Below are 24472 nucleotides of genomic sequence, written 5' to 3'. Positions count from 1 at the left end.
AGGCAGCCAGGGGCCAGCCCTGCCGCAACGGTGCCCGGCGGGGTGGAGCGCGAAGGGCGCCCACAGAGGCCGCAGGGTGGGCGCAGGGCGGCCGCGGTCAGAGCGGCGGCGAGGCCAGCACGTCTCCCGACCAGGAGAGACAGGGCTGCAGCGGGGCCATTGGCGGGGGCGGCGGGGCTTCCTGGCACTCACAGCCACAGCTGCAGGTCGGCAGACAGCTGCGAAGCGCAGGCTACCAGGTGGGGGCGCACCTGTCCGCCCCTTCCACGAGCGCGCGCCGGTGAGGCCACTCGGTCCCTCGGGAGCACCTGCGCATCCCGTGCCGGGGCAAGCCGATGCTGGGGAGCCGCGGGGGCCGTCGGCGTGGGAATGAGCCTGGGAGGACGTGTGTCCCGCAGAGGCTGAGAGGGAGCCCGGCTTCAAACAAGTACGAGCCCAGCGACTCTCCCCAGGGCGCCCCCTCGTCCATCCCAGGCTTCTGCCCCCCGGGCCCTTTGGTTCTGCCCGTCTCTCCCACTAGCAGAGGATAATCTGAGGCTGGATTCTTCCTCCCTGCCACACAGGAGGCCCTGGGATCGTCCCAGGCTAACGTGTCCGCTGAGCAAGTCCCGAAGTGCGGCGACCTGAACACCTCTCTGTGCAGGAGAAGTGTTCTTGTCTGGTGTAGATAATGCAGGAAACAAAGGAAGCAAGGGAGCGGCCATGTACTCCATAAGATAGAGAGGAAATCATAAATAAAATGAAATACCCAAAATGTCTTTGCCCAGCTAATGCCTAACTTACTCAACAGATGCTAACATTGCAAGTCATGAGGTATGATTAATGTTCTTTCTAGGAGTCAATCATTTTGAATGCAATGATTTTATTACATTTTTCTTATTGTGGAAAAATATGCATGCAAAGTTTGCCATTTTAACTGTATTTTTTCTAGCGGAGTATGTTCTTCTTTTCTATTTGAAACACAGAGACAGAAATAAATCTTCCCTTCGCTTGTTCACTCCCCAAAATGCCCACAACAGCCAGGACTGGGCCAAGACAAAACTGGGAGCTGAGAGAGGAGAAGCTCACTTCTCTCTGAGTTGACTATTCTAGCTATGTCACATAAGTGGAACCATACAGCATTTGTCTTTTTCTGACAAAATATGTTTATTTTACATAGCATAATGTTCTCAACATTCATGCATGTTGTGGCACAAGTCAGGCTTTCCTTTCTCTTTAAGGCTAAACAATATCCCATTGTGGGGGCCTGCACTGTGGCACAGTGGGTTAAAGCCCTGGCCTGAGGCGCCGGCATTCCATATGGATGCTCGTTCTAGTCCGCTCTTCCCATCAAGCTCTCTTCTGTGGCCTGGGAAAGCAATAGAAGATGGCCCATGTCCTTGGGCTCCTGCACCCACATGGGAGACCCGGAAGAAGCTCCTGGCTCCTGGCTTCAGATCGGCACAGCTCCTGCTGTTGAGGACATCTGGGGAGTGAACCATCGGAAGGAAGACCTCTCTCTCTCTTTCAAATAAATAAATCTTAAAAAAAAAAAAATCCCATTGTGTTAACTGCCACATTTTGCATATCCTCCTGTTCACTGTTATCTGGGTGGTTTTCACCTTTTGGCTACCATGAATAAATTAAAATGCTTTTTCCTTTTTCTTTTCTTTTTTTTTTAAGATTTATTTATTTATTTGAGAGTGTTACACAGAGAGAAGGAGAGGCAGAGAGAGAGAGGTCTTCTATCTGATGGTTCACTCCCCAGATGGCTGCTATGGCCGGAGCTGTGCGAATCCGAAGCCAGGAGCTAGAAGCTTCTTCCTGGTCTCCCACGTGGGTGCAGAAGCTCAAGGACTTGGGCCATCTTCTACTGCTTTCCCAGGCCATAGCAGAGAGCTGGATGGGAAGTGGAGCAGCCGGGTCTTGAGCCAGCACCCATATGGGATGCTGGCGCTTCAGGCCAGGGCGTTAACTCACTGTGCCACAGCGCCGGCCCCTCTTTTTCCTTTTTCTAAGGCAGAGTTAGAGAGAGAGAGAGAGAGAGAGAGAGAGAGAGAGAGAGGTATCTTTCACCCATTGGTTCACCTCACAAAGGTCAGGGCTAGGCCAGGCTGAAGCTAGGAGCCAGGAGTTTCTTCAGGGTCTCCTACAGGGGTGCAGGGACCCAAGCACTTGGGCCGTCTTCCACTGCTTTCCCAGGTGCAGCTGCATGGAGCTGGATGGGAAGTGGAGCAGCAGGGACTCAAATCAGCACCCATAAGGGATGCTGGTGTTGCAAGTGCCAGCCCCTAAGTAATTACATTTAAAATTTACAAATGAAGTAGTACTAAAAGACATTTAACAAAATTAACAGCCTCTGGCTCACTCCTGATTCCACTCCTGTTGTTCCCCAGAGGCAGTAAAAGTGTCTTATTATTTAGTTCTTTCTTCTGGTCATTACTTACATTTTTCTAAACATACTTGTAGTGTAGTGCATGTTCTTGAGTTTTTAAAAAAATGATTTTTTAAACTTATGCTTTTTAAAAATTTTATTTTAAAGGCAGAGAGACAAAGACTGAGCTCACATCCATTGGTTTACTTTCCAAATATCCACAACAGCCATAGCTGGGCCAAGCCAAAGCCAGGAACTTAGAACTCAATCCAGGTCTCCCATGAGGATGACAAAGACCCAATCAACTTGAGTCATCACTTGTTGCCTTTCGGGGTGTGCATTAGGAGGAGGCTGGAATGGAGAGCAGAGATGGGACTCCAATCTGGATGCTCCAATGTGGCGTGCAGGCCTCCCAAGCAGGGTCTTATCCACTGTGCCAGTTTTCAACTTTTGTGTGATCTGCTGACTTGTCACTGTGGAAGAGCAGCTTCTCCAGCATCCACACGGCCCTCGTACATCCACACAGTCTCCCTTCTGCTGTGGTCTCAGTGAGTCTGCTGCAGGCATTTGATAGCAATCTGTGATCAGTCAGGGTCCAGGCAGGAGACAGAAACCACACCAGTGACACTGACCAAGAAAAGTTAATATAAAGGACACTTAACCAGTAACCAGGGTGTAAAGTACCAGGAGGAATAAAAACTGTAAGGAATGCAGCCATAGTAGGGATGGAGAATAGCTGCTCTCGTAAGATGGGAGACAGGTGCCTGCGGGGAAACAGGGGCTGAGACTGAGACTGGGCTGCTGGCTGGGACCTGCTGCTGCTGCCTGCTGGGGTCCTCATAGCAGCTCTGCCCACATGCGGTGGCGGCACCACAGCACTGGCCCCTCTTTACTGAACCTTGACAAAGGCATCTCAGAGGTGCACTTTCTGAAAACTTGTGTTTTGGAAAATGCTCTTCCTCCCCCTGATGGTTTGGCTAGATGCAGATTTCTAGGCTGGAAATAATTTTCCATCAGAGGGTTTTTTTTTTTTTTTTTTTTTTTTGGACAGGCAGAGTTAGACAGTGAGAGAGAGAGAGAGAGAGAAAGATCTTCCTTCCGTTGTTTCACCACCACCACCACCCCCAAGTGGCCGTAGCGGCCGGCATGTTGCAGCCAGCACGCTGCGCTGATCCAAATTCAGGAGCCAGGTGCTTCCTCCTGGTCTCCCATGCAAGTGCAGGGCCCAAGGACCTGGGCCATCCTCCACTGCCTTCCCAGGCCACAGCAGAGAGCTGGACTGGAAGAGGAGCAACTGGGACAGAATCCGGCGCCCCAACCGGGACAAGAACCTGGGGTGTCGGCACCACAGGCAGAGGATTAGCCTATTGAGCCGTGGCGCCGGCCTTCCACCAAAGTTTTAAAGGCATTATTTTCTAACTTGCAGCACTGCTATTAAAAAGCCCAAAGACTGTCCGATTCCTAATCTTTAAAAAAACAAAACAACAACAAAAAAAACCCTTACTTTCATTTTATTTGAGGCAGGGGGAGGGGGTAGAGAGAGATCCATCCTGCATCCTCCATCCTCCAATTCACTCCCCAAATGCCCACAACAGCTAGGCTGGACCAGGCTGAAGCCAGGGGTCCAGAACTCAGTCTGGGTCCCCCTCACGGGTGGCAGGGGCCAAGTACTTGAGCCGTCACCCACTGCTCCCAAGGTGTGTATTACTAGGAGGCTGGAATCAGAAGTAGAGCCCACTGCTATATGGGAGGCCAGTGTCTCTTGGAGCATCTTAACTGCTGCGCCAAATGACCACCCGGACTCCTGACCTTTTTCATATTATGGCTTTTGGATTCTTTTCTTCACATCTGTATTTTTGAAATTTCATTTGTCCTGGTCTGTTCGTCTCACAGCGAAGCATTCCCATGTTATTTCTTTGCCAGTGTCCTCCTGTGTATTTTGTTTTCTCTAGAACTTCCCGTTGTTTGATGCTGAATTCCCAGGGTTGAATCCTAGGCTCCCCCTCTCCATACTTTGTCCCAGCTTCATGTAAGACTTTCCCAACCCTGTCGTGCAGTCTACTGAAATCTTTATTTCTGCTCTCGTAAGTTTTCCAGTCTTTCTTAGCATCACTTTTCCATAGCCCCTGCTTACTGCTTCTGCATGTTTTAGTATTAATCTGTTTTTTAAAGCTTTGCTTTGCCTCCTACATATTGCAGCCTTCTTCCACTTTTTACTCAGTTTATCTCCAGCTTTGACACAGAGAGCATGCCTCAAGTCTGTCGTGGAGAGGAAGCTCGGTGGGCCTGGGCGGCTTTGCTGACTGCTGCGGGTCACTGTGGGGTCACTGTGCAGGGTTGTGATGTCAGCCACCGAGGCATCTCTGGCCCGTCCTGGTCTGTCCCCTCACCCCAGCCCACAGCAATCCTCGTTTCTTCTGCCTGATGGGCCAGAAGCCTGGCCCAAGACTGAAGCTCGCTTTAGCTTACTGACTTGCCTGCTGCCCTCCCGGGGGGAGACTTCCACACCTGCTGCGGTCTTGCCAGAGGCTGAGTGTGGGGAAAGGCTGGGGAGAGGACCCTGGAAAGGACTGAATGGCTTCGTGGACAGTCTTTCAAACAATCTCCTACGCCCTGTCTGCAGGAGTACCTGATCCTGCCCATGCTGGAGACTTTTAGGAGTTCTGGCGCATCCATCAGTGGATTTTTGCTGTAGCAAGCTTTTCTTTTGCAGACACATTTTAGCTTTCCAGGCAGAGTGGTGATTAAACCAGACTGTCTGTCGAAACCCTCGTTTCACTAGTTGCTGGTGAGCATGGGCAAGTTATTCACACTGTTTGTGCCTCAGCTTCTCCATTATGGAAGAGGGATGATGACACAAGTGCCCTGTAATAGCTACAGCGGATGTCAGCACACGACAGCCCCCGGGGGGAAATCTGGTCCATAGGCTGTTGATGTATGTATATAGTGCCAATGAGTCAAGAATGGTGTTTACAACTTCATTACAACTGTTTAAAGAAAGGCCAGCACAACTCCAAGAGCATGCAACAAAACATCAAGAGGCCCACAAAGCCTACAATATTCTCTGGCCCTCATTATAAAAATGTTTTGTGACCTCTGCCTTACTAATACAGGTAAAGCACTACCCAAAACAAGGTCACTCAGGCTGGAAACATGTTTCATACATGTGTGGCGTTTTCAGTATATTGATGGCTTGAGACTGCTTGGAAGCCCAAATGTTTAAGTTAAATAAGAGGCCCAAGAACTCTGCTCTAGCATACACTAGCTGTGTGGCAGAGGGCAAGGGGGATCAGAAAAGAATACTGAGAAGAACATTTATGAGCTAGGAGAAAACAGAATACTGGAAACTACATTTTAAATATGTTTCAGAAAGGAAGACATGATTTACAGTTTTAAATGCTGCTAAGGAACAGGTCGAAGAACTACCCATTGGCTCTAACCACATGGAGGTCAGGGGTGACTGGTGAGAGCAGTTAGCAGAGCATGGGGTCAAAAATCTTCTTGAAGTTTAAAACAAAAGAGGAACTAGAACATGAAGACAGAACAACTCTTTTGAGGAGTTCTGCTACTAAAGGGAGAATGAGGTGGAGGGAAATAGTTTAAAACAGCGTTCAGCTTTGTTAGTATGCTGGTGCTGAGACGTGGGATCAATCGAAGCCCTTCTACTGCTCCAAAACTGCATGGATTTTCCCACTGAAGTAGAAAGCAAGGTCAGCAACTTAAGCAGGGATTGGCAAACTACTGGCTGCAGGCCAGGTCTTACCTCCCTATTCCTGCATGGCACACTAGCAACAATGCTTTCCATGTTTATTAAAAGGTTGAAGAAATGATGGCTGCTTCTGCACTACCAGCACGAGGCTGAATGTTTGGAACAACACAGGATGTGGTGCCCACGATGATACAACAAATGGCAGTGATGGTATAACACGATAGTGTTTCAAGTGCCATATGGGTTGCTGTAAACCAACATTTTGTTATTTTCACCAACCCAATGACCCCGTGTCAAAGCAGTTAAAGTATTCCTCGGGGCCTGTGTTGGCGGCAAAGTGGGCTAAGCCACCACCGGAGACACTAGCATCCCATACAGGTGTGGATTGGAGTCCCACTTGCTCCACTTCTGATCCAGCTCCCTGCTAAAGCACCTGGGAAAGCAGTGGAAGATGGCCCACGTGCTTGGGTCCCTGCACCCGTGTGGGAGACAGAGATGGAGTTCGTCTGGCCCGGCTCTGGCTGTTGAGCAAGACATTTGGGGAGTGAACCAGAGGATGGAAGAACTCTCTGTAACTCTGCCTTTCAAATAAACAAACCTTTAATACAAACAAAAACTTAGAAAAAAAACCCAATTGTACTTCAGATGTCACCTGTTAGCACATATTGGAGGATGGGTTTATGTGACAGATAGCTATGCTAAAAGAACACAATTACCCATCAATATTACCAAATAAAGCACCCATCTCAAGATTTCCAACTCACAAGAAAGCAATGGTCAGAATTAGGAAATTTAATACATACTCATTCCAACAGAAATTTCCTCAAAAAATGAAAACTTCAAATGAGGCTTTAACTCAAAGTTTCCAAGTAGCTCATTTGCTAGCTGAGTAAGGAAAGCGGTTTAATGATGGCAAAATAAATTATATTTGATTGCAGTAGCCAAAGATATATCCAGAGAAAATAAGCTTGTTTGTAACATTACTGGCCTTTTGGCAAGAAAAGTTGCTTTAAGAGTCATTGTAGAAATGTAAAAACAAGGCAGATGTCTTCCAATGGTTTCTCTTCACTCTTGATGAGTCCGAAGATTTTTACCAGTATAACTGTTGTCTTTCCCAAGAGTCAAATGTCAAGAAGAATTAGCTTTGATGAACAGATCTGTAGGTAACTACAGGCTAGAGTATCTTCAAGTGAAGAAAACATTCAGTAAAACCTGAAAGTAGAATCTGCTAAGATGGGTACAACTGATGGTGTTAAAAATACAAAGTAGGCAAAGTCTTACTTGACATGAAACGACTAAAGCCCAAGGGTGCTCACAGTATGCTGCATCAGCAGGTACTGTGCAGCAAATATCTGTTACTGAACCAGCAGTCACCATCAGTTCTATGAATTTCTCAAGACGGAAAACCTGAATCGCCCTCCCACACCGTTCCACAGCTAACCAGTGAGAAGGTTTCCCTGTACTGTTTTGTGCCAAGACCATATCTGGATGAGCAAATTACACTCAACCACTACCACTGAACAGCTTCGAAATAAGCTCTTTGGTGCAGACTTGATAATGTCTCTTTACAAACTAAGTCTAAAATTACAAGGCAAAAGAGTACTAATACACAAGGCATACTGCAGTCATTTCCAACTACTAACGCTGCTTGAATCACAAGTTAACATCAAGCTGCTGATGTGCTTTTCATGCTGTCGGAAGTTAAAAGCAACATTGCATTCGCACATTGGCAGTAGACACAGTTTCAACTCTCAAACAGTTCCAGCAGTGTCCTTCAGAGCACAACCATGTGCACATGAAGTTTCTGAATTTCAAAAGCATTTAATTGTGCAACTGAGATTTCATTTAACTTCTGATTAATCTGCAACATAATGACATGCTGAGAGGAAAAGATTAAGAAAAGAAACTAACAGGATTATACCGATGCCTTCTGAGAGATAATTATGCTTGATTAAAATCATGCTCATGGATGGATACCAGTATTTGGCAGTGCCTACCTGTTTGAAAAGAGATTTTCAAAATGTAATATATAAACCCTAAGAGATGAACATTTGCAATCAATCTTGATAGTGAATTACTAACTTTGAACCTCAATTAAACAAAACATATACTCCTTTAAAAAGCATTCCATCTGGGCCAGCTCTGTGGCGTAGTGGGTGAAGCCGCCGCCTGCAGTGCCAGCATCCCTTATGAGCGCTGGTTTGAGTCCCAGCTGCTCCACTTCTGATCTAGCTCCCTGCTGTGGCCTGGGAAAGCAGAAGATGGCCCAAGCTCCTGGCTCCTGACCGGTGCAGCTCCAGCCACTGTGGCCATTTGGGGAGTAAATCAGCAAAAGGGAGATTCTCTCTCTCTCTCTCTCTGCCTAACTCTGCCTTTCAAATAAAATAAATATTTTAAAAAAATAGTAAAAATCATCCCATCCTTCTCAGTCACAGACCTGTATTAGAAAAACTTGTACCATCTTTAGAATTTTGTGAACAGAATCCTAGGTGCCTCTGTAAAGCCCTTGATGTTCCTTTGTCTTCAAAGCCTAATACTGACTTGCTGTCCTTCACACAGTCTACTGGCTCCTGAATCTAAGGGTGGCAGACATGTTAGAGGCGTGGGGCTGGAGATGTCTGGAATGGTAGTGCAGCCACTGCCAGCCATGCTCTGTGGTCACAGCCAGTGGTGGCTGTGAGGTGGGCAAGCAGTGCTGGTGCTCATTCACCTGCTTTCTCCCTTCCCCAACTTTGCTGCAAGCTCACCAATTAGTTGTCTCAGCATGTGAGAAGAGGTCCATGAGCCACAGGGGTAGCCTGGGAGACTTCTAATTCATGTTTCTCAGAAACAGCCAGGGGCACACACAGCCTCTCAGGCCAAGACCTAAAGTGGGTCCTGGCTCTGACATGTAGTAGCGTGTGGCCCTGATCCTTCAATTGGGGTAATTCCAACAAAGCATTTTGGTTTAGCACACAGAAAACTATTCCCACAGCAACTCTTGCCCCCACCCCCTCCCCAAGAAGCCTCAATCTAATGGCAAGCAAGCAGAGAAGAGGGTATTTCAAATACTCCACCATGCTAGCTTTGACTAGTCACTTACCTGCATGTGTTCCCTACAGTTCACAACTCTGGAGCTCAGTGTAGATGAAGTTCAGAAGTGGTCTATGAATAATGGGAGACAGAGACCAGCACCAAATACTTCCACAGCGTGGAGTTTCTCTGAGTCTCCCAGGGGAGGGTTTCTCCAACTCCGAAAACAAAAATCTATTTTACACTTGCCAGCCAATGCACACAAATATGAAATGAGTCTCATGAAGAAAACACCTTTATTCTATTCTTTCAATTCTATTGCATCTTACTACCACTAGCCATCAAACTCTGCAAGACATCTCAGAAGCACACCAAGAACAGGCCTTTCTTCATGGATCGTAGGTCTCATTTCCAATACTGCCTTTATTTTCTCTTAACTTGTAAATACTTACAATCATTGACTCATTCAACACACTTATTAACAACTATTATGGGCTGGGTACCAGCCTTGATGCTTAGGATACAGCAGGGAACAAAAATGTTCCCTACATTACATTCTAGGGGTAGACATTCACTATTTCCCAGTCTGCACCTCTCCCTTTCCAGAACAGGAAACAGACTTGTATGACAGAGGTTTGGGACCCTAGTTGCATCTGTCCTATTTCATCTTAAAATATAAGTGATTGTGCTCAGTAAGGGCTCCACACCCATCTCATTCTTCTATTTCATCATACTCCAGTTTCTCCCCAGTAAGATTAAGTCCTTGAGAGGGGCTGGGTCTCATGTCCTATTAGTTCCCAGCATCCAGGTTAGTGCCTAGAGAAATAATCACTCAATTATGTGTTGAATGGATAAATGATTCACTCTGACATGACTGCAGCTCTTCAAAAAGTATCAAAGCAAGATGGAAAGTAAACAAAAGCAAAGTTTACTTTTGTTTTAGTATTTAATGCTTCTACGTTGTCATCTATGTATGCCTGTTCTAAGTTCTATTTAGTCTAATATGCAAATTTTCCAGAAGCCTCCAGTTGATGGGGTGCTGCCCCAGACACTGTTATATCATCTACGGCATGTATGTATCATGTTTGAAAAGGGAGGAAAATACTGAATTCCTGAAACCCCTTAGGGTTTCAGGTAAAGGACTGTAGCATCTAGTACCAAAATGAAAGCCTTGTGCTATGCACTATTGCCATCTGCTGACACCAGCTTGGAACTACAATACATAGTACAAATGGAAAAGTTTCATCTTGCTTAAGAATATTACATCCACAGCTTGGGACAGCTGAGAAATTCTATTTATAAAATCTACTGTTATGAAAAAAATCCTTGGTACAGAGTTCTAATAAGCTACAAGATGTTGATTTTGTCCTGTCCACACTACATTAACCCAAAAGTTGGGTAACTCACCCTGATGGGTGTTCTGCTACTCTTCTGGGGGATATTCCTAACCCTTCTTGTGTTGAATTGGGCTGAAAGCCAGAGATAAAGACTGATGCCCAAAAAATGATACCATCAAAACAAATGAAATTGCTCTACAAACCATCTGTAACACAGCTATAAACCATGTTGAAGTTAGAAGAATCTCATGTTTTAACTTTCTCACAGGTAGTAGTAGTCCTCTCTGAAAACCCATCCTAGACCATAATAGCCTTTTAGCGTACTTAAGTGTCCACAAATCTTCACTGTTCTAAACTGTCATGAACGCATCCTCTGTATATTCTTTTGGGGTTAAATGTACAAAATACTTTGTTTATGTCTCCAAAGATACAAGCCTTAATACAACCACACTCTTCCTCTTTAATTTTCTATTCCTCCCTAACTACCCTGGTTAGCACCAGTTCTTTGACACAGAGGAAATATGTTAACAAACACTACGGTGAATTTTGTGATAATGAATTTTTACTTGTGCAGTTTACTTCTGAGGAATTACCTGAATTGAGCTTTTAGAACATTAGATCTAAAACATGTTCCCCCTTTCCAAGAAAATGTCTCTGAATAAATCAAGATTCAAATGTGAATCTGTGAATGTATAACTAATTATGCTCAATACAAAATTCTAGAACCAGAAATCAAGACAATGCCTTCATTTTACAAAGAAACTGAAGCCCAAATAGAATAAAGTACCTAAAGTCTTGACAAGATTTATAATTGTTTTTCTCACTGCATTACAAAAGAAAAATATACCATTAGCATTTATACCTCCCATCAACAACTCATGGTCTGTGTCCTCTTCTTTGGTTCTGTTCTTAATACAGGTTGATTATCAGTTACCCGATATGCTTGGGACTAGAACTATTTTACATTTCAGAGTTTTTCAGATCTTGGAATATATGCATAGACTTCATCAATTAATCATCCCTATCCTAAAAATCCAAAATGCTCCAAAACCCAAAAAAACTCAGTTTCTCTTTGGCTCTCTTTCTCAAAAAGCCCAAAGTTATGAACTGAATTCAGTATTTAATTAGGACATCAACTGCCCAGATTTTAAGGACATCGCCTTTCCAGCTCATTAAAGGGTAAGGAACCACAGTCACTTATTTGGGGTGTTATTCTAACATCTAGCTTCCAAGCAAAGAAAAAGAATTACAAACTAGAATACCAGCTTCTATTCTCAGACTCAGGCTGATGGAGCTAACATGTCTGGACATCAGCTTCTAGACTTCTAAGAATTTGTTAGTAGTTGACACACACAGAAACAGCAGCACAAAATCACTCAAACAGTGAAAAACAACATTAAAACTGGTCTAATCCTAAGAATATAGTACAGTAAAATAAATGATATTCAAAATCATCTTTCAAAGTGTGTAAAGGGCTTATTAAGGGGGAAAATCCAAAAGTATTGTAATTTAGTTAAAGAAATTTATTCTTGAAAAATATTTTCATGTACACTTTCATGACTATTTTGAGGGGAACAAGGAGATTATATCCTACAGTCAATGTTAGCTTAGAACACAAGTGACATATGTATAACAATACATTTTGGAAATAATTGGTAAAATGTAAATGTTTATAGTAATTAAGACTGAAATAGGTGTAAGATCTCAGATTAAATGGACCACATTATAGTGCAAATCAAAACTTGCCATTTTTATGAACTCTCCAATGCTGTAATCCTTAAATTCTATGCATAAATGAGTTAACCCCTTCCCAAATGACAAATGGCCAGGACAGAGGGAAATTCCATCAGGGAAAAACAATAATAAATGTAAATGCATAGTACAATATGCATCCTCCTGTTTCAATATGTTTTACACACTGGTAACAACTCCATGTAATAAAGGAAAAACATGAATTCTTATTTAAGCAAAAAGTATTTTTTATGAAAAAAAATGAGCTTCTTGCCTAGAAAAATCCTTTAATATCTTGTTATCTAATACAGTAAAAACCCTTAAAAATGCATTAATGAAGATTCCATTTGCATGTGAAATCCATCTCCCTCAAAATAGGTAAATGTTTCTCACTGGGCGATTTTAAATGGCAAAATCTTCTTAGAACAGAAAAATATAGCATCTCAATAGACTTCTCAAGAAATAAAGTTATATTTACAGGATGCTATCTATAATTAGAAATCACCAAGAAGCAAAAGTACACTGCTATCATTTCATTGTCCTTTTTCTCAACAAAAGAGACCACACAAATTAAGGAGATCCAGGAATCAATGACACGTGTTCTAGGTGAAGTAACTGTCACAGAACAAAGCATTCTCATACAATAAGTATTTTTTTTCTTTTCCCCCTGAGAATCCATTGGATTGCAATCAAGACAAAGAGCTCTAAATCCTCAATCATGTTAAGACCAAAATTATGTAGACATTTGCACTTCGAAGAGGTAAAAAGTACAAAAGGAAGGAAACGCAAATAGCAAGACTTGGTGCTTAATAGTAGTATCATGGCAGAAAATTATGGTATTTGGTAAACTACACATAAGTGACATTTGGGGAAAACATTATTGCTGTTGATGGAATAAGCACCACTGAAGAAGAAAAGATGGTTAGGGTTAACCACCTTTTAATCAACAATATGCATTTATAGGAAAAGTGCCTACAGAAGTAGTTCTGGAAAAGGTTAAGTCAGGAAATTGTTGTATTATCTGTTTTAAATATGTACCCACTTTATTAAACAGACAATCAGCAATCTATCTTAGTAAAGCAGTATCAGATTTGCTAATGTCAGTCTGTTCATCATTCAACAAATATAAAATCAAGGGACAGAAAAGTTATTTAAACTTATAAAACAAGTTAGAGCATTATAAATTAATTTTTATGCCAAAAACATTTCAGATATTTATTGCTTAAATATACAGTGATTACAACCTCTGAAATTTTCCAAATTTTGTTCAAGAAAATTTCTCTTGTGTACTAACACTTACCCTAAGGAGAATGAAATATCTAAGGGATATGAGGATACTGCCTACCCACTGTGGAAATGAGCCCAATTTCTCCCCCCAGAACAATTTTTACAAGCTAATGTCACTATGGCAATTCAGGAATTAGAAAAAGAACAACAACATGGTTATACACATGCTATATGAAGTTAGTCAAATGATTTCTTTACGATAATTTGCAGACAGCACTTTGCTCGGTCTTTTGAAAGCAGGATTTGAAATAAACTGCCTTATTGTAAAAGACAAGGTCTGAACAGATAAACTGCTATGCAGAAGCACAAAGTTGGTTTTTTTTTAATGCATTCTTCTATAAGAAGTAATTAGATTTTAATAGCCAAACAATCTAACATGGAACGTGATTTCCTCTGAGATAGACTTTACCCATCAGTTCTTCTCTGTTCTTCCGTCTGAAATATCAGAAGCACTACACTGGTAATCTTCATAGTAAAATGTGACACTATCTTAACCAAAGTAGCTTGACTTTCTAGCAAAATGACTTCAGGAGTGGCATTTCTAAAAGTATCCACTGTATGCATCAGTCACATTTGGAAGCAGGCATGAGAATTCTAATAAAACTGGTAAAGTTTTAGAGTATTACACAGTTAATACTTCAGCATGATATGTACCCTTAAGGAGGGGAAAATAAATAAATAAAAATCAAGTCCATATAAATGAAGATTTCAGAAACTTATGGGTGTCACAAAAGAAAAACAGAATTTTAAGCTTTCATCAGACATTTTACAATGAAAATGCCTTGATGTTCTTGTTTTCAACTTAATCATTCTCTCTATACACATATACATCTACATGTATATGTATGTACACCTATCTTATTGATTGGGATGATCAGAAAAGCCACAAATGAGAAAAGGACACTAAGGTTTTAATAAAGGGAACAAAAAGTTGTTTTCACCAGTATCGATTCACATTACAGTACACCAGTATTGACAGCATTCTCTTGTCTATTTTTGGTACAGAAGATGGTATCTCTCTACATAACTTTGTAAGGCTTCAGTAACTAAAACGTAAAACAAACCAAAAAAACCCAAAAAACCAAGCCTATTAGTTTACAGTTTATTTTAAAAATTCTGAAAGACACTGCAAGTTCTAAACTTTTAGTAGTGCTACCCACACACAACCATCTGGTCGAGAACCCAGTAAAGGAGCCCCCTTTCAAGGAAGCTTTGCAACAGTAGAGTTGTGCAATATGGGATGTTTCTTACTACAAGAAAAAAATTATACATGGCACATTCTCATTCATATTTGTAATGTAAAAAGTTACAAACATACCTAATCAAATAAATAATAATAAAAAAAGAATTTGAATGTATTTGTTAAGTATTCTAAAACCACTACATAGAATAATGGCAACTTTCACTCACGGATTATTTACATGGTAATACCCAGTGTGGGTACACTGCTACAAAACTCAAAACAGAAGGAGTAAACTTGAAATGTTTTCCATAATAAAGACTAGCAGCACGACTATCTAATGCTGTTTTATCCCGATTGCTTCTGAAACGTTCGTTTTTAGTCTGTGTCTTCATCCAGTTCGTAATTGTCTTTGTCATAAATATCTTTTACTAGAAGAACCCGTACAAGCATATTTTCCAAGGTGTTTCGGTCAAGCGAAGTAGATGTGTACCAGACAGGGCTATCTGTAGAACTAGAGCATTCTGGTTGCAAATAAAAAACATCCGTTCTCTGATTGAGATTCTGTGGACTTTGGGGGAAAGGAAAAAGAGTCAATTCCAGAAAACAAAAAAAAATTTCCAACAACTTTCCTCTTCTTTCAAGACTAATTGAGACCCCACTAAGCACAGTGTGTACTCACACACTATGTCTCACTGCCAACATGAAGTCTCACAGCTAATCTCCATTACTTCCCCACCATAATGTAAACTCTGCATTTCACTGAATCCAAGACACCATTAGTAGACATTATTTTACTGTTACCATGAAGTAAGTTAAACACAGCCGATTGTAATTTTAATGTGCACCAATTTAAGTATCCCAGTTTCAGAAGGTGAAATGTGAAAAATGTAATCAAATGTAAAAAAAACATAATCTCAGAACTGATGAAATTAGGCAGAGCATAACAGAAATCCTTACAGCATTGTACATAATTTTTATTTATCTTTAAATATTCATTTGACAGAGTGAGAAGGAGTCAGAGAGAGAGAATGTTTGCATCCACCGGTTCACTCCCAAATTCCTGCAGCAGCTGGAACTCTTCCATAGGCAACAAGAACCCAACTGCTGGAGCTACCACAGAAGCCATTCCAGGTCCACGTCAGCAGGAAAGTGCAATTGACAGGCAGAGGTAGGCACTAAACTCAGGTATCACAACTGCCAGGCCAAACACCTGCCCCAAGACTTAACTTTTAAAATACCAACAAATAGGGGCCAGTGCTGTGGCGCAGTGGGTTAACGCCCTAGCCTGAGGTGCCGGCATCCCATATGGGCACTGGTTCGAGTCCTGGCTGCTCCTCTTCCGATCCAGCTCTCTGCTGTAGCCTGGGATAGCAGTAGAGGATGGCCCAAGTCCTTGGGCCCCTGCACCCGCATGGGAGACCCAGAGGAAGTTCCTGGCTCCTGGCTTCGGATCGGCACATCTCCGGCCATTGCGGCCATCTGGGGAGTGAATCATCGGATGAAAGACCCTCTCTCTCGGCCTCTCCTCTCTGTGTAACTCTGACTTTCAAATAAATAAATAAATCTTTAAAATAAATGAAATAAAATACCAACAAATAATAAATTTCTGAGACACAAATATCTACCTAACAAAGAGTTACTACTACTGGAAGACCTTGATATTGACAGAGCTCCCCTAAATCACAGTCAAAAATAGCTATCATTGCATAGATGCCGCTTTAGGAGTTCCTAAAAGCTATCCTGGGGCCCTAACTGTGATTTACAAATTTCTGTTATGTAAGTAAGTACATTCTGAGTTGGTGCTAATATTTTGAAAATTTTATAGAGTATTTAAAACAAAGGAAATGCATAAAATAATCTATAGTTCCTAAACATCTCACTGGTTTGAAATATTTTTTAAATGCTTGCTGGTGTCATATTGAAGAAAACAGTACTGAAAGAAATAGTATTCTCAGAACACTATTGTATCTTTCAGACCTCTTAAATGACTATTTTTGGGAGTTGGTGCTGTGGTGCAGAAGGTTAAGCCGTAGAGTGCTATGCTGGCATCTCATATATGGGTGCCAGTTTGAGTCCTGGCAGCTCTGCTTCCCTGCTAATGTACCTAGGAAAGCAGTGGAGGATGGCCCAAAGCCTTGGGCCTTTGCACTCACATGGAAGACCGGGAAGAAGCTCCTGGTTCCTGGCTTCAGCCTGGCCTAAACCTGACTATTGCAGCCACTGGGGGAGTGAACTAACAGAAGAGCTCTCTAACTCGCCTCGCTTTGCCTCTCCTCTTTCTCTTTCTCTCTCTCTCTCTCTCTCTCTCTCTCTCTCTCTCTCTCTCTCTCTCTCTCCAACTCTAACTCTTACAAATAAATAAACGTATTTTAAAAAGAAAAAAAGAGGTACCAAGAGGGGCCGGTGCTGTGGAGTAGAAGGTAAAACCGCTACCTGCAGTGCTGGCATCCCATATGGGCACAGGTTCAAGTCCTGGCTACTCCACTTCCAATCCAGCTCTCTGCTAAGGCCTGGGAAAGCAGTAGAGGATGGCCCAAGTCCTTGGGCCCTTGCACCCATGTGGGAGACCTCGAAGAAGCTCCTGTCTCCTGGCTTCGGATTAGCACAGCTCCGGCTGTTGCAGCCAATTGGGAGATGCACCAGCGGATGGAAAGACCTCGTCCCCTGCCCTCTCTCTCTGCCTCTCCTCCCTCTAACTCTTTCAAATAAATAAGTAAAATCTTTAAAAAAAAAAAAAAAAGAGAGACTATTTTCTGCTAAATCTAAGTACTTTACATCTCCATCTATCTATTCTACCTTTGAACATTTCTTTACAGTCAGTAAACTAAAGTTTTACTAACACAGCCATGTTTGAGAAGCAACAGAATTAAAAGGTAATGTGAGAGGCCAACATTGTGGCACAGCGGGTTAAGCTGACGCCTGTGATGCTGGAATTGTATATGAGCACTGCTTTGAGTCCAGGCTGCTCCATTTTTGATCCGGCTCCTTGCTAATGGCCCTGGGAAAGCACAGGAAGATGGTTGAAGAGCTTGGGCCCCTAAACCCATGTGGAAAACCCAGATGGAGTTTCAGACTCCAGGCTTTGGAGCCTTGGTCACTGCAGCTATTTGGGGAGTTAACCAACAGATGGAAGAGCCATGCCTCCCTTCCTCTTCCCATCCCCTTTCTTCTTCTTTGTAACTCTGCCTTTCAAATAAATAAATCATTTTTAAAAAGGATCAAGGCCGGCGCCGTGGCTTAACAGGCTAATCCTCCACCTTGTGGCGCCGGCACACCGGGTTCTAGTCCCGGTTGGGGTGCTGGATTCTATCCTGGTTGTCCCTCTTCCAGGCCAGCTCTCTGCTATGGCCCGGGAAGGCAGTGGAGGATGGCCCAAGTCCTTGGGCCTTGCACCCGCATGGGAGACCAGGAGAAGCACCTGGCTCCTGGCTTTGGATCAGCGAGATGTGCCAGCCGCGGCAGCAATTGGAGGGTGAACCAATGGCAAAAAGGAAGACCTTTCTCTCTCTCTCACTATCCACTCTGCCTGTCAAAAAAAAAAAAGGATCAAAAAAGTAATGTGAATTTTTCCATTACCTTTTCTGAAACTGCCTTCTATACTACTTGGCTATTTTCCAGCTCTAACAGCAGAGAGAACCAGTAGTTGCAATAGAAACCCTATTGCTTAAGAAGCCTGAAATATTTATTATCTGACTCTACAAAAACACTTTGTGCCTCCTATTTTGCAGTTACTCAAACTGCTCTAATTTAAAAGAAAATAAAAGCAGCAGTAATTGCATTAGTAGAGAATGATTTTTTTAACATGAAAGAATATTAATGTACCAAGTATAAACTGGGTATTTCACTACAATGGGAGTATAATTCTAACTGAACGGACTTGGATTTCCGTGAGAAAAGGGTAAGTGAAAAAATGTCACCTCTTGGTAGTGTTATATTGAAAACAAGTAATTTATACTATCATTTTTTAACTTTAAGTATCATTAACACTCACCTTTTAGACAAGTAACACTCAAACATTTTCACAGGACATCTAGAAGGATTGGCTGTGTTTTCAATTTGTTCAAATACTGGCTCATCATCTTCATGTTTTCTTTTTCCAGTAGTAATTTTATCTTAAAAAAATGAAAAATAAATCTCATAAAACCAACCTTGAAGAATGACAGAACTATTCACTCATCGTGTCTGTTAACAATGAAAGAATAGGATCTAGGGTCTGCCACAGCATGTTAAGATGTGGCTTCAGGCATAATTTTTCAGAAAGGAACTGAAACATATTAAGAAGACACAGGTTGTCTTATTCCATGAAAATTACAATCCTTAGGTTCCTAACATGTAACCCAAACAATCTTCAGTAAGGCAAGATTTGAATATCCCCACCACAGACGATCTGAAAACAACGAGTTACACTACCTTCATTATCTGTCCCACATAAGGAAGACACTTGGTATCGAAGACATGCTTTGTTTTCCATTGTTAAAGGATTTTTTTTCCAATGCCTAAACACAGTGCCAAAGGAAAGTCTTAAGTGTTGTTCCACTGTTTTCAGGCCAAAATACTTAGTGTTAAAGTAGAATAGGGTATTCAGAAGGGCTACTGGAGAGTGTGATCCTAGTTGTTTTATCCTCCAGAGATAGTCTTCTTCAACTCGAGAGAATATTGACCCTTAAATAGAGAAAACTATTTTAAAAGAATTATAATAAAAGTTTTTATTTAACCATCTAAAAATAAAGTTAATTTAAGAACAAATCTATACTAATCCTCCATTCAAGGCAGCTCAACAGGTAAAAATTCAGAATTACCTACATAGCTCTTTAGCAATACAGAAGCTAGGAAACACTCATTATATGGAACCATCACCTCTAGAATAAGGGATTGGAGGTCTGCTTCTATTCTTCACCAGGACAAGCAGCCATCAGTCAGAAAGGAAATCAAATTTAAAAAGCGGCCGGCGCTGTGGCGTAGTGGGTAAAGCTGCTGCACACAGTGCTGGTAGCCCATACAGGCACCGGTTCCAGTCCCGGCTGCTCCACTTCCCATCTCTTTGCTATGGTCTGGGAAAGCAGCAGAAGATGGCCCAAGTGCTTGGGCCCCTGCACCCATGTGGGAGACCCAGAAGAAGCTCCTGCCTCCTGGCTTTGGATCGGTGGAGCTGGAAGACCTCTCTCTCTCTCTGCCTCTCTGTAACTCTGCCTTTTAAATAAAAAAATAAATAAATCTTTTTTTTAAATTTTTTTGACAGGCAGAGTGGACAGTGAGAGAGAGACAGAGAGAAAGGTCTTCCTTTGCCATTGGTTCACCTTCCAATGGCCGCCGCGGCCGGCGCACTGCGGCCGGCGCGCCGCGCTGATCGGATGGCAGGAGCCAGGGGTTTATCCTGGTCTCCCATGGGGTGCAGGGCCCAAGCACCTGGGCCATCCTCCACTGCACTCACTGGCCACAGCAGAGAGCTGGCCTGGAAGAGGGGCAACGAGGACAGAATCTGGCGCCCCGACTGGGACTAGAACCTGGTGTGCCGGTGCCGCAAGGCGGAGGATTAGCCTAGTGAGCCGCGGCGCCGGCCATAAATAAATCTTTTAAAAATTTTGTAAAATTCCTGGAAAAAAAAAGGTGATTTTCATATATATTAATTTTTTCATATTTTAAAAACTGGTTTAAGAGAATTTAATACCAGAATCTCCACTGTAACCACCCAGTATCTTACTCCAGAGAAGGCAATCACATTTCTTAGAAAATTTTTCCTGAAAATTAGCTATTTGTAATGTATTTCTAATTCAGTAAGACATGACCAGATGAACTCAAGAGTACTCTAAATTAATTTCTTCATTATTTTAACATATTTTCTGTAAAAATAACAATCCCAGTAACAAATTTCTAACACCTTTATTTTTAAAATAGGATTACCATCTGGAAGTATGCTTGGTTGCCAACTTCGGAGTATTTTATTCAATTCTTGCTCAAATGTCTGGTATCCTGGATCAATAAATATGTTGTCTTTTCGATTACTACCACACAAGTACTAGAAAAAAAAAAAAAGTCTTGAAGGAAAACCAGCTAATCATAAAGAGTGAATATAACATATGTATTTCTTAAGAAAAAATAAGAAAGCTTTATACCTAAAAAAAAGTATCTTAAAGCATGAGGGATCACTAACTTTGTGTGTACACAGAGATCATAATCATAAATTACCAACTAATCTGTTGCTAAAACACTCAAAGTTGAAATACACACCCCAGAATCCACAATGTAAAAGTCAGATGAGAATTGTCAGCCTGTCAGACAAAACAGATTATCTAACTCTAGTGTTTATTACGTACTGCATGGAAGAATACTGAAAATTTTAGAGTAATTAAATTGTGGCTTAAAAAAAAGACTGAAGTTTGGGGGCCAACGCTGTGGCACAGTGGGTAAAGTCATCGCCTGCAATGCTGGCATCCCATGGTGTGCCAGTTCATGTCCCAGCTGCTCACTTCTGATCCAGCTCTCTGCTATGGCCTGGGAAAGCAGTAGAAGATGGCCCAAGTCCTTGGGCCCCTGCACCCAAAATGGGAGACCTGGAGGAAGCTCATGGCTCCTAGCTTCGGATCGGCACAGTTCCGACTGCTGCAGCCATCTGGGGAGTGAAACAGCAGATGGAAGACCTCCCTCTCTCTCTCTCTCTCTCTCTCTCTCTGCTTCTCCTTCTCTGTGTAACTCTTTCAAATAAATAAATCTTTAAAAAAATAGTTTTCATTTAGTAAGTATCTTATTAAAATATAAAGATTATTGTACTCTCATTTTACTTACAACTTCTTTGAAAATGAGACTTCTATGCTTAATTTTAGAATGATTGTATGTATAGAACAGTATTAAGCAATAAAAATAAAATGGGAGAGGGCGCACTGTGGCATAGAGTTAAGCTGCAGCCTGTGGCACTGGCATCCCACATGGGCACTGGTTCAACCCCTGCCTGCTCCACTTCCAATCCAGCTCCCTGCTGATGTGCCTGGGAAAGCAGTAGAAGACAGCCTAAGTGCTTGGGCCCCTGCACCAATACGGGAGATCCAGAGGCTCCAGGCTTCCTGGCTTTTCAGCCTGGCACAGCCCTAGCAATTGTGGCCACATGGGGAGTGAACCAGCAGATGGAAGCTCTCTCTCTCCTTCTCTCTCTAACTCTGCCTTTCAAATGAGTAAATAAATCTTTAAATATTTCACTTAACCTAATATATCTAAAATATGTAATTTCTACATATATAATATAAAACTTGATGAGATTTTACTTTTTTTTTTTTTTGGACAGGCAGAGTTAGACAGTGAGAAAGAGAAACAGAGAGAAAGGTCTTGCTTTACCATTGGTTCACCCTCTATTGGCCGCTGCAGCCGGTGTACCGCACTGATCCAAAGCCAGGAGCCAGGAGCTTCTCCTGGTCTCCCATGCTGGGTGCAGGGCCTAAGCACTTGGGCCATCCTCCACTGCCTTCCCAGGCCACAGCAGAGAGATGGACTGGAAGAGAGGCGACCGGGACAGAATCTGGCACCCCGACCAGGACTAGAACCCGGGGTGCCAGCGCCGCAGGCAGAGGATTAACCAATTGAGCCGTGGCACCGGCCAAGATTTTACATTTTTAAAAATATAAATCCTTTAATATCTTGTATTTAATGCTCAGATACTTCTCATTTCAGACTAGTCTCATTTCAAAGGCCCTGTTCTGTTTTTTTTTATTTTTATTTGAAAGGCAGAGACTGAGACAGAGAGAGGTCTTCTACCCACCAGTTCACTCCCCAAATACCAGAAACTGATAGGGCTGGGCCTGGCCAAAGCCAGGGGCTGAGAATTCCATCTGAATCTCCATGGACAGCAGGGACTCAAGTACTGGGCTTCTGGCTTTGGACTGGCCCAGCTCTGGCCTTTGTGGCCATTTGGGGAGTGAACCAGTGGATGGAAGAACTCTCTCTGCCTCTAACTCTGCTTTCAAATAAATAAATAAATTCTTTTTAAAAAAATCGCTAGGCAGGAAGGGTGAGAAAAGAGAAACAAGTACACAGATTTCCAATGCAGACTTGTGAAGACTGGAATATTACTGTTGAAACAAATTGCTGTGTAGAACTATTGGCTTGTTGCCAAATTATTGGTGGATTATTTTACACAATTTTTAATGAAACTATTTGAATAACATTTAATAAACTAACCAGTTGTAGAAACTTTTTAAGAGTAGACTTCCTTAACTATATCCAGGAGCCCTCCAATTATATAATATTCACATTTCTTTTCTTTTTTTAAAAAAATAATTATTTTATTTATTTGAAAGACAGAGTTACAGAGAGAGAGAGGTCTTCCATTCTGCTGGTTCACTCCCCAAATGACCGCAACAGACAGAGCTGAGCTGATCTGAAGACAGGAGCCAGCCTTTCAGGTTTCCCATGTGGGTGCAGAGGCCCAAGGACTTGAACCGGTGCCCATATGGGATGCTGGCACTGGAGGCTGGGGCTTTAACCCACGGTGCCACAGCGCTGGCCTCTCACATTTATTTTCATGTCACAAATTATTGTATACATTTATTACAAATCAGAACTTTCTAGCTTTAGCTAACTCACCAAAACATTCATTGCCAACACGTTTGTTTTATTTGTGACAATACATGTCTGAACAGATTAAGGGTCTGAACATATTCTCTCAAATATGTGCTTTTTGACTATTAAATATGTTTTAAGGGACTTTCATTGCTTCTCCAAATAATAGTACCTTAATTTCCACTTAAGTAAATAGATTTGTACCAGTGTGCTGTTTTACCCTACAAAGCATTTTTAATCTATAAAAAACAAGGCCCCCTGGGTGGGCATTTGGCAGAGCAGTTACATATCTGCATCTAGTACTGGAGTGCCTAGGTTCAGGTCCCAGCTCCACTTTTCATTCTAGTATGCTGCTAAGGCAGGAAGGACGGGAGATGGCAGATGATATCTTGGGCCATCTTCTACTGCTTTCCCAGGCCATAGCAGAGAGCTAGATTGGAAGAGGAGCAGCTGGGACTTGAACTGGCACCCATATGGGATTGTCGGCACTGCAGACAGCGACTTTACCTGCCACAAGGGCCTGCCTAATGAATTTCTATAATGTATTATAAGGCTCAATTCACAATGTCTTGCCCATGGTCAGATTTTTTCAAATTTCATTCTTAGGTGGAATTAGTCCCAATTGTGTGCTACTAACCATGAGTACAGCATTGTTTAAGTACGTATTTTTGTGTATATATTTCAAATCCTTGAATGGTGTACCTTTTAGTAGCTATTAAGACAAATTGCTCACCAGATTTAAAATGTATTAGCTGTGCAACTTGGGCATCTACTTAACTTGACTTCCTCATCAAAAATTATTGATGGGGCCAGCACTGTGGCACAGTGGGTAAAGCTGCCGCCTGCAGTGCCAGCATCCCATATGGGCTCTGGTTCGTGTCCCAGCTGCTCCTCTTCTGATCCAGCTCTCTGGTATGGCCTGGGAAAGCAGTGGAAGATGGCCCAAGTACTTCTGTCCCTGCACCCACGTCGGAGACCCAGAAGACGCTCCTGGCTCCTGGCTTTGGATCAGCCCAGCTCCGGCCATTGCAGCCATTTTGGACTGGACCAGCAGATGAAAGAACTTTCTCTCTGTCTCTCCCTCTCTCTGTAACTTTACCTCTCTAATAAATAAATAAAATCTTTTAAAAAAAAAATCTTGTGAATAAGAATTTTTTTACATTTAAAAATGGTTAATTTAAAGCAGTTATCTAAGTGGGCATATAACATCCTAGTTATTTCCTGGTCTGCAAAGCTTATATTATTATTACATGGCCTTTTAATTTAAAGTTTATTTTGTTTATTGAGCTAGACTGTTAAATAAACAAAAAAGT

At 42.3% G+C, this 24472-nt stretch overlaps 1 protein-coding gene across 14 annotated transcripts in view; it reads right to left on the bottom strand.

Moving 5' to 3' along the window:
• Positions 1-13601: 13601 nt before the first annotated feature.
• The window catches only part of ZMYM2 (zinc finger MYM-type containing 2), a 108042-nt gene continuing 97171 nt past the window's right edge, over positions 13602-24472 (bottom strand). For 12 of the 14 annotated variants that reach the window (XM_062194509.1, XM_062194513.1, XM_062194506.1 and 9 more), the window contains 4 exons: positions 20514-20628; positions 19023-19274; positions 18604-18724; positions 15572-16091 (listed from right to left, as the gene is read on the bottom strand). In XM_062194509.1, coding sequence (XP_062050493.1) covers positions 15893-16091; positions 18604-18724; positions 19023-19274; positions 20514-20628 — 687 coding nt within the window. In that variant the 3' untranslated portion in view covers positions 15572-15892. Of the gene's footprint in view, positions 15181-15571; positions 16092-18603; positions 18725-19022; positions 19275-20513; positions 20629-24472 lie in introns of those variants that run through there. The other 2 variants (XM_062194520.1, XM_062194517.1) reach the window with 1 other exon arrangement.

This window comes from Lepus europaeus, chromosome 6 (genome assembly GCF_033115175.1).
Source record: "Lepus europaeus isolate LE1 chromosome 6, mLepTim1.pri, whole genome shotgun sequence".
NCBI classification, from domain to species: Eukaryota; Metazoa; Chordata; class Mammalia; order Lagomorpha; family Leporidae; genus Lepus; species Lepus europaeus.
This window is presented reverse-complemented; position numbering and strand designations above follow the sequence as displayed.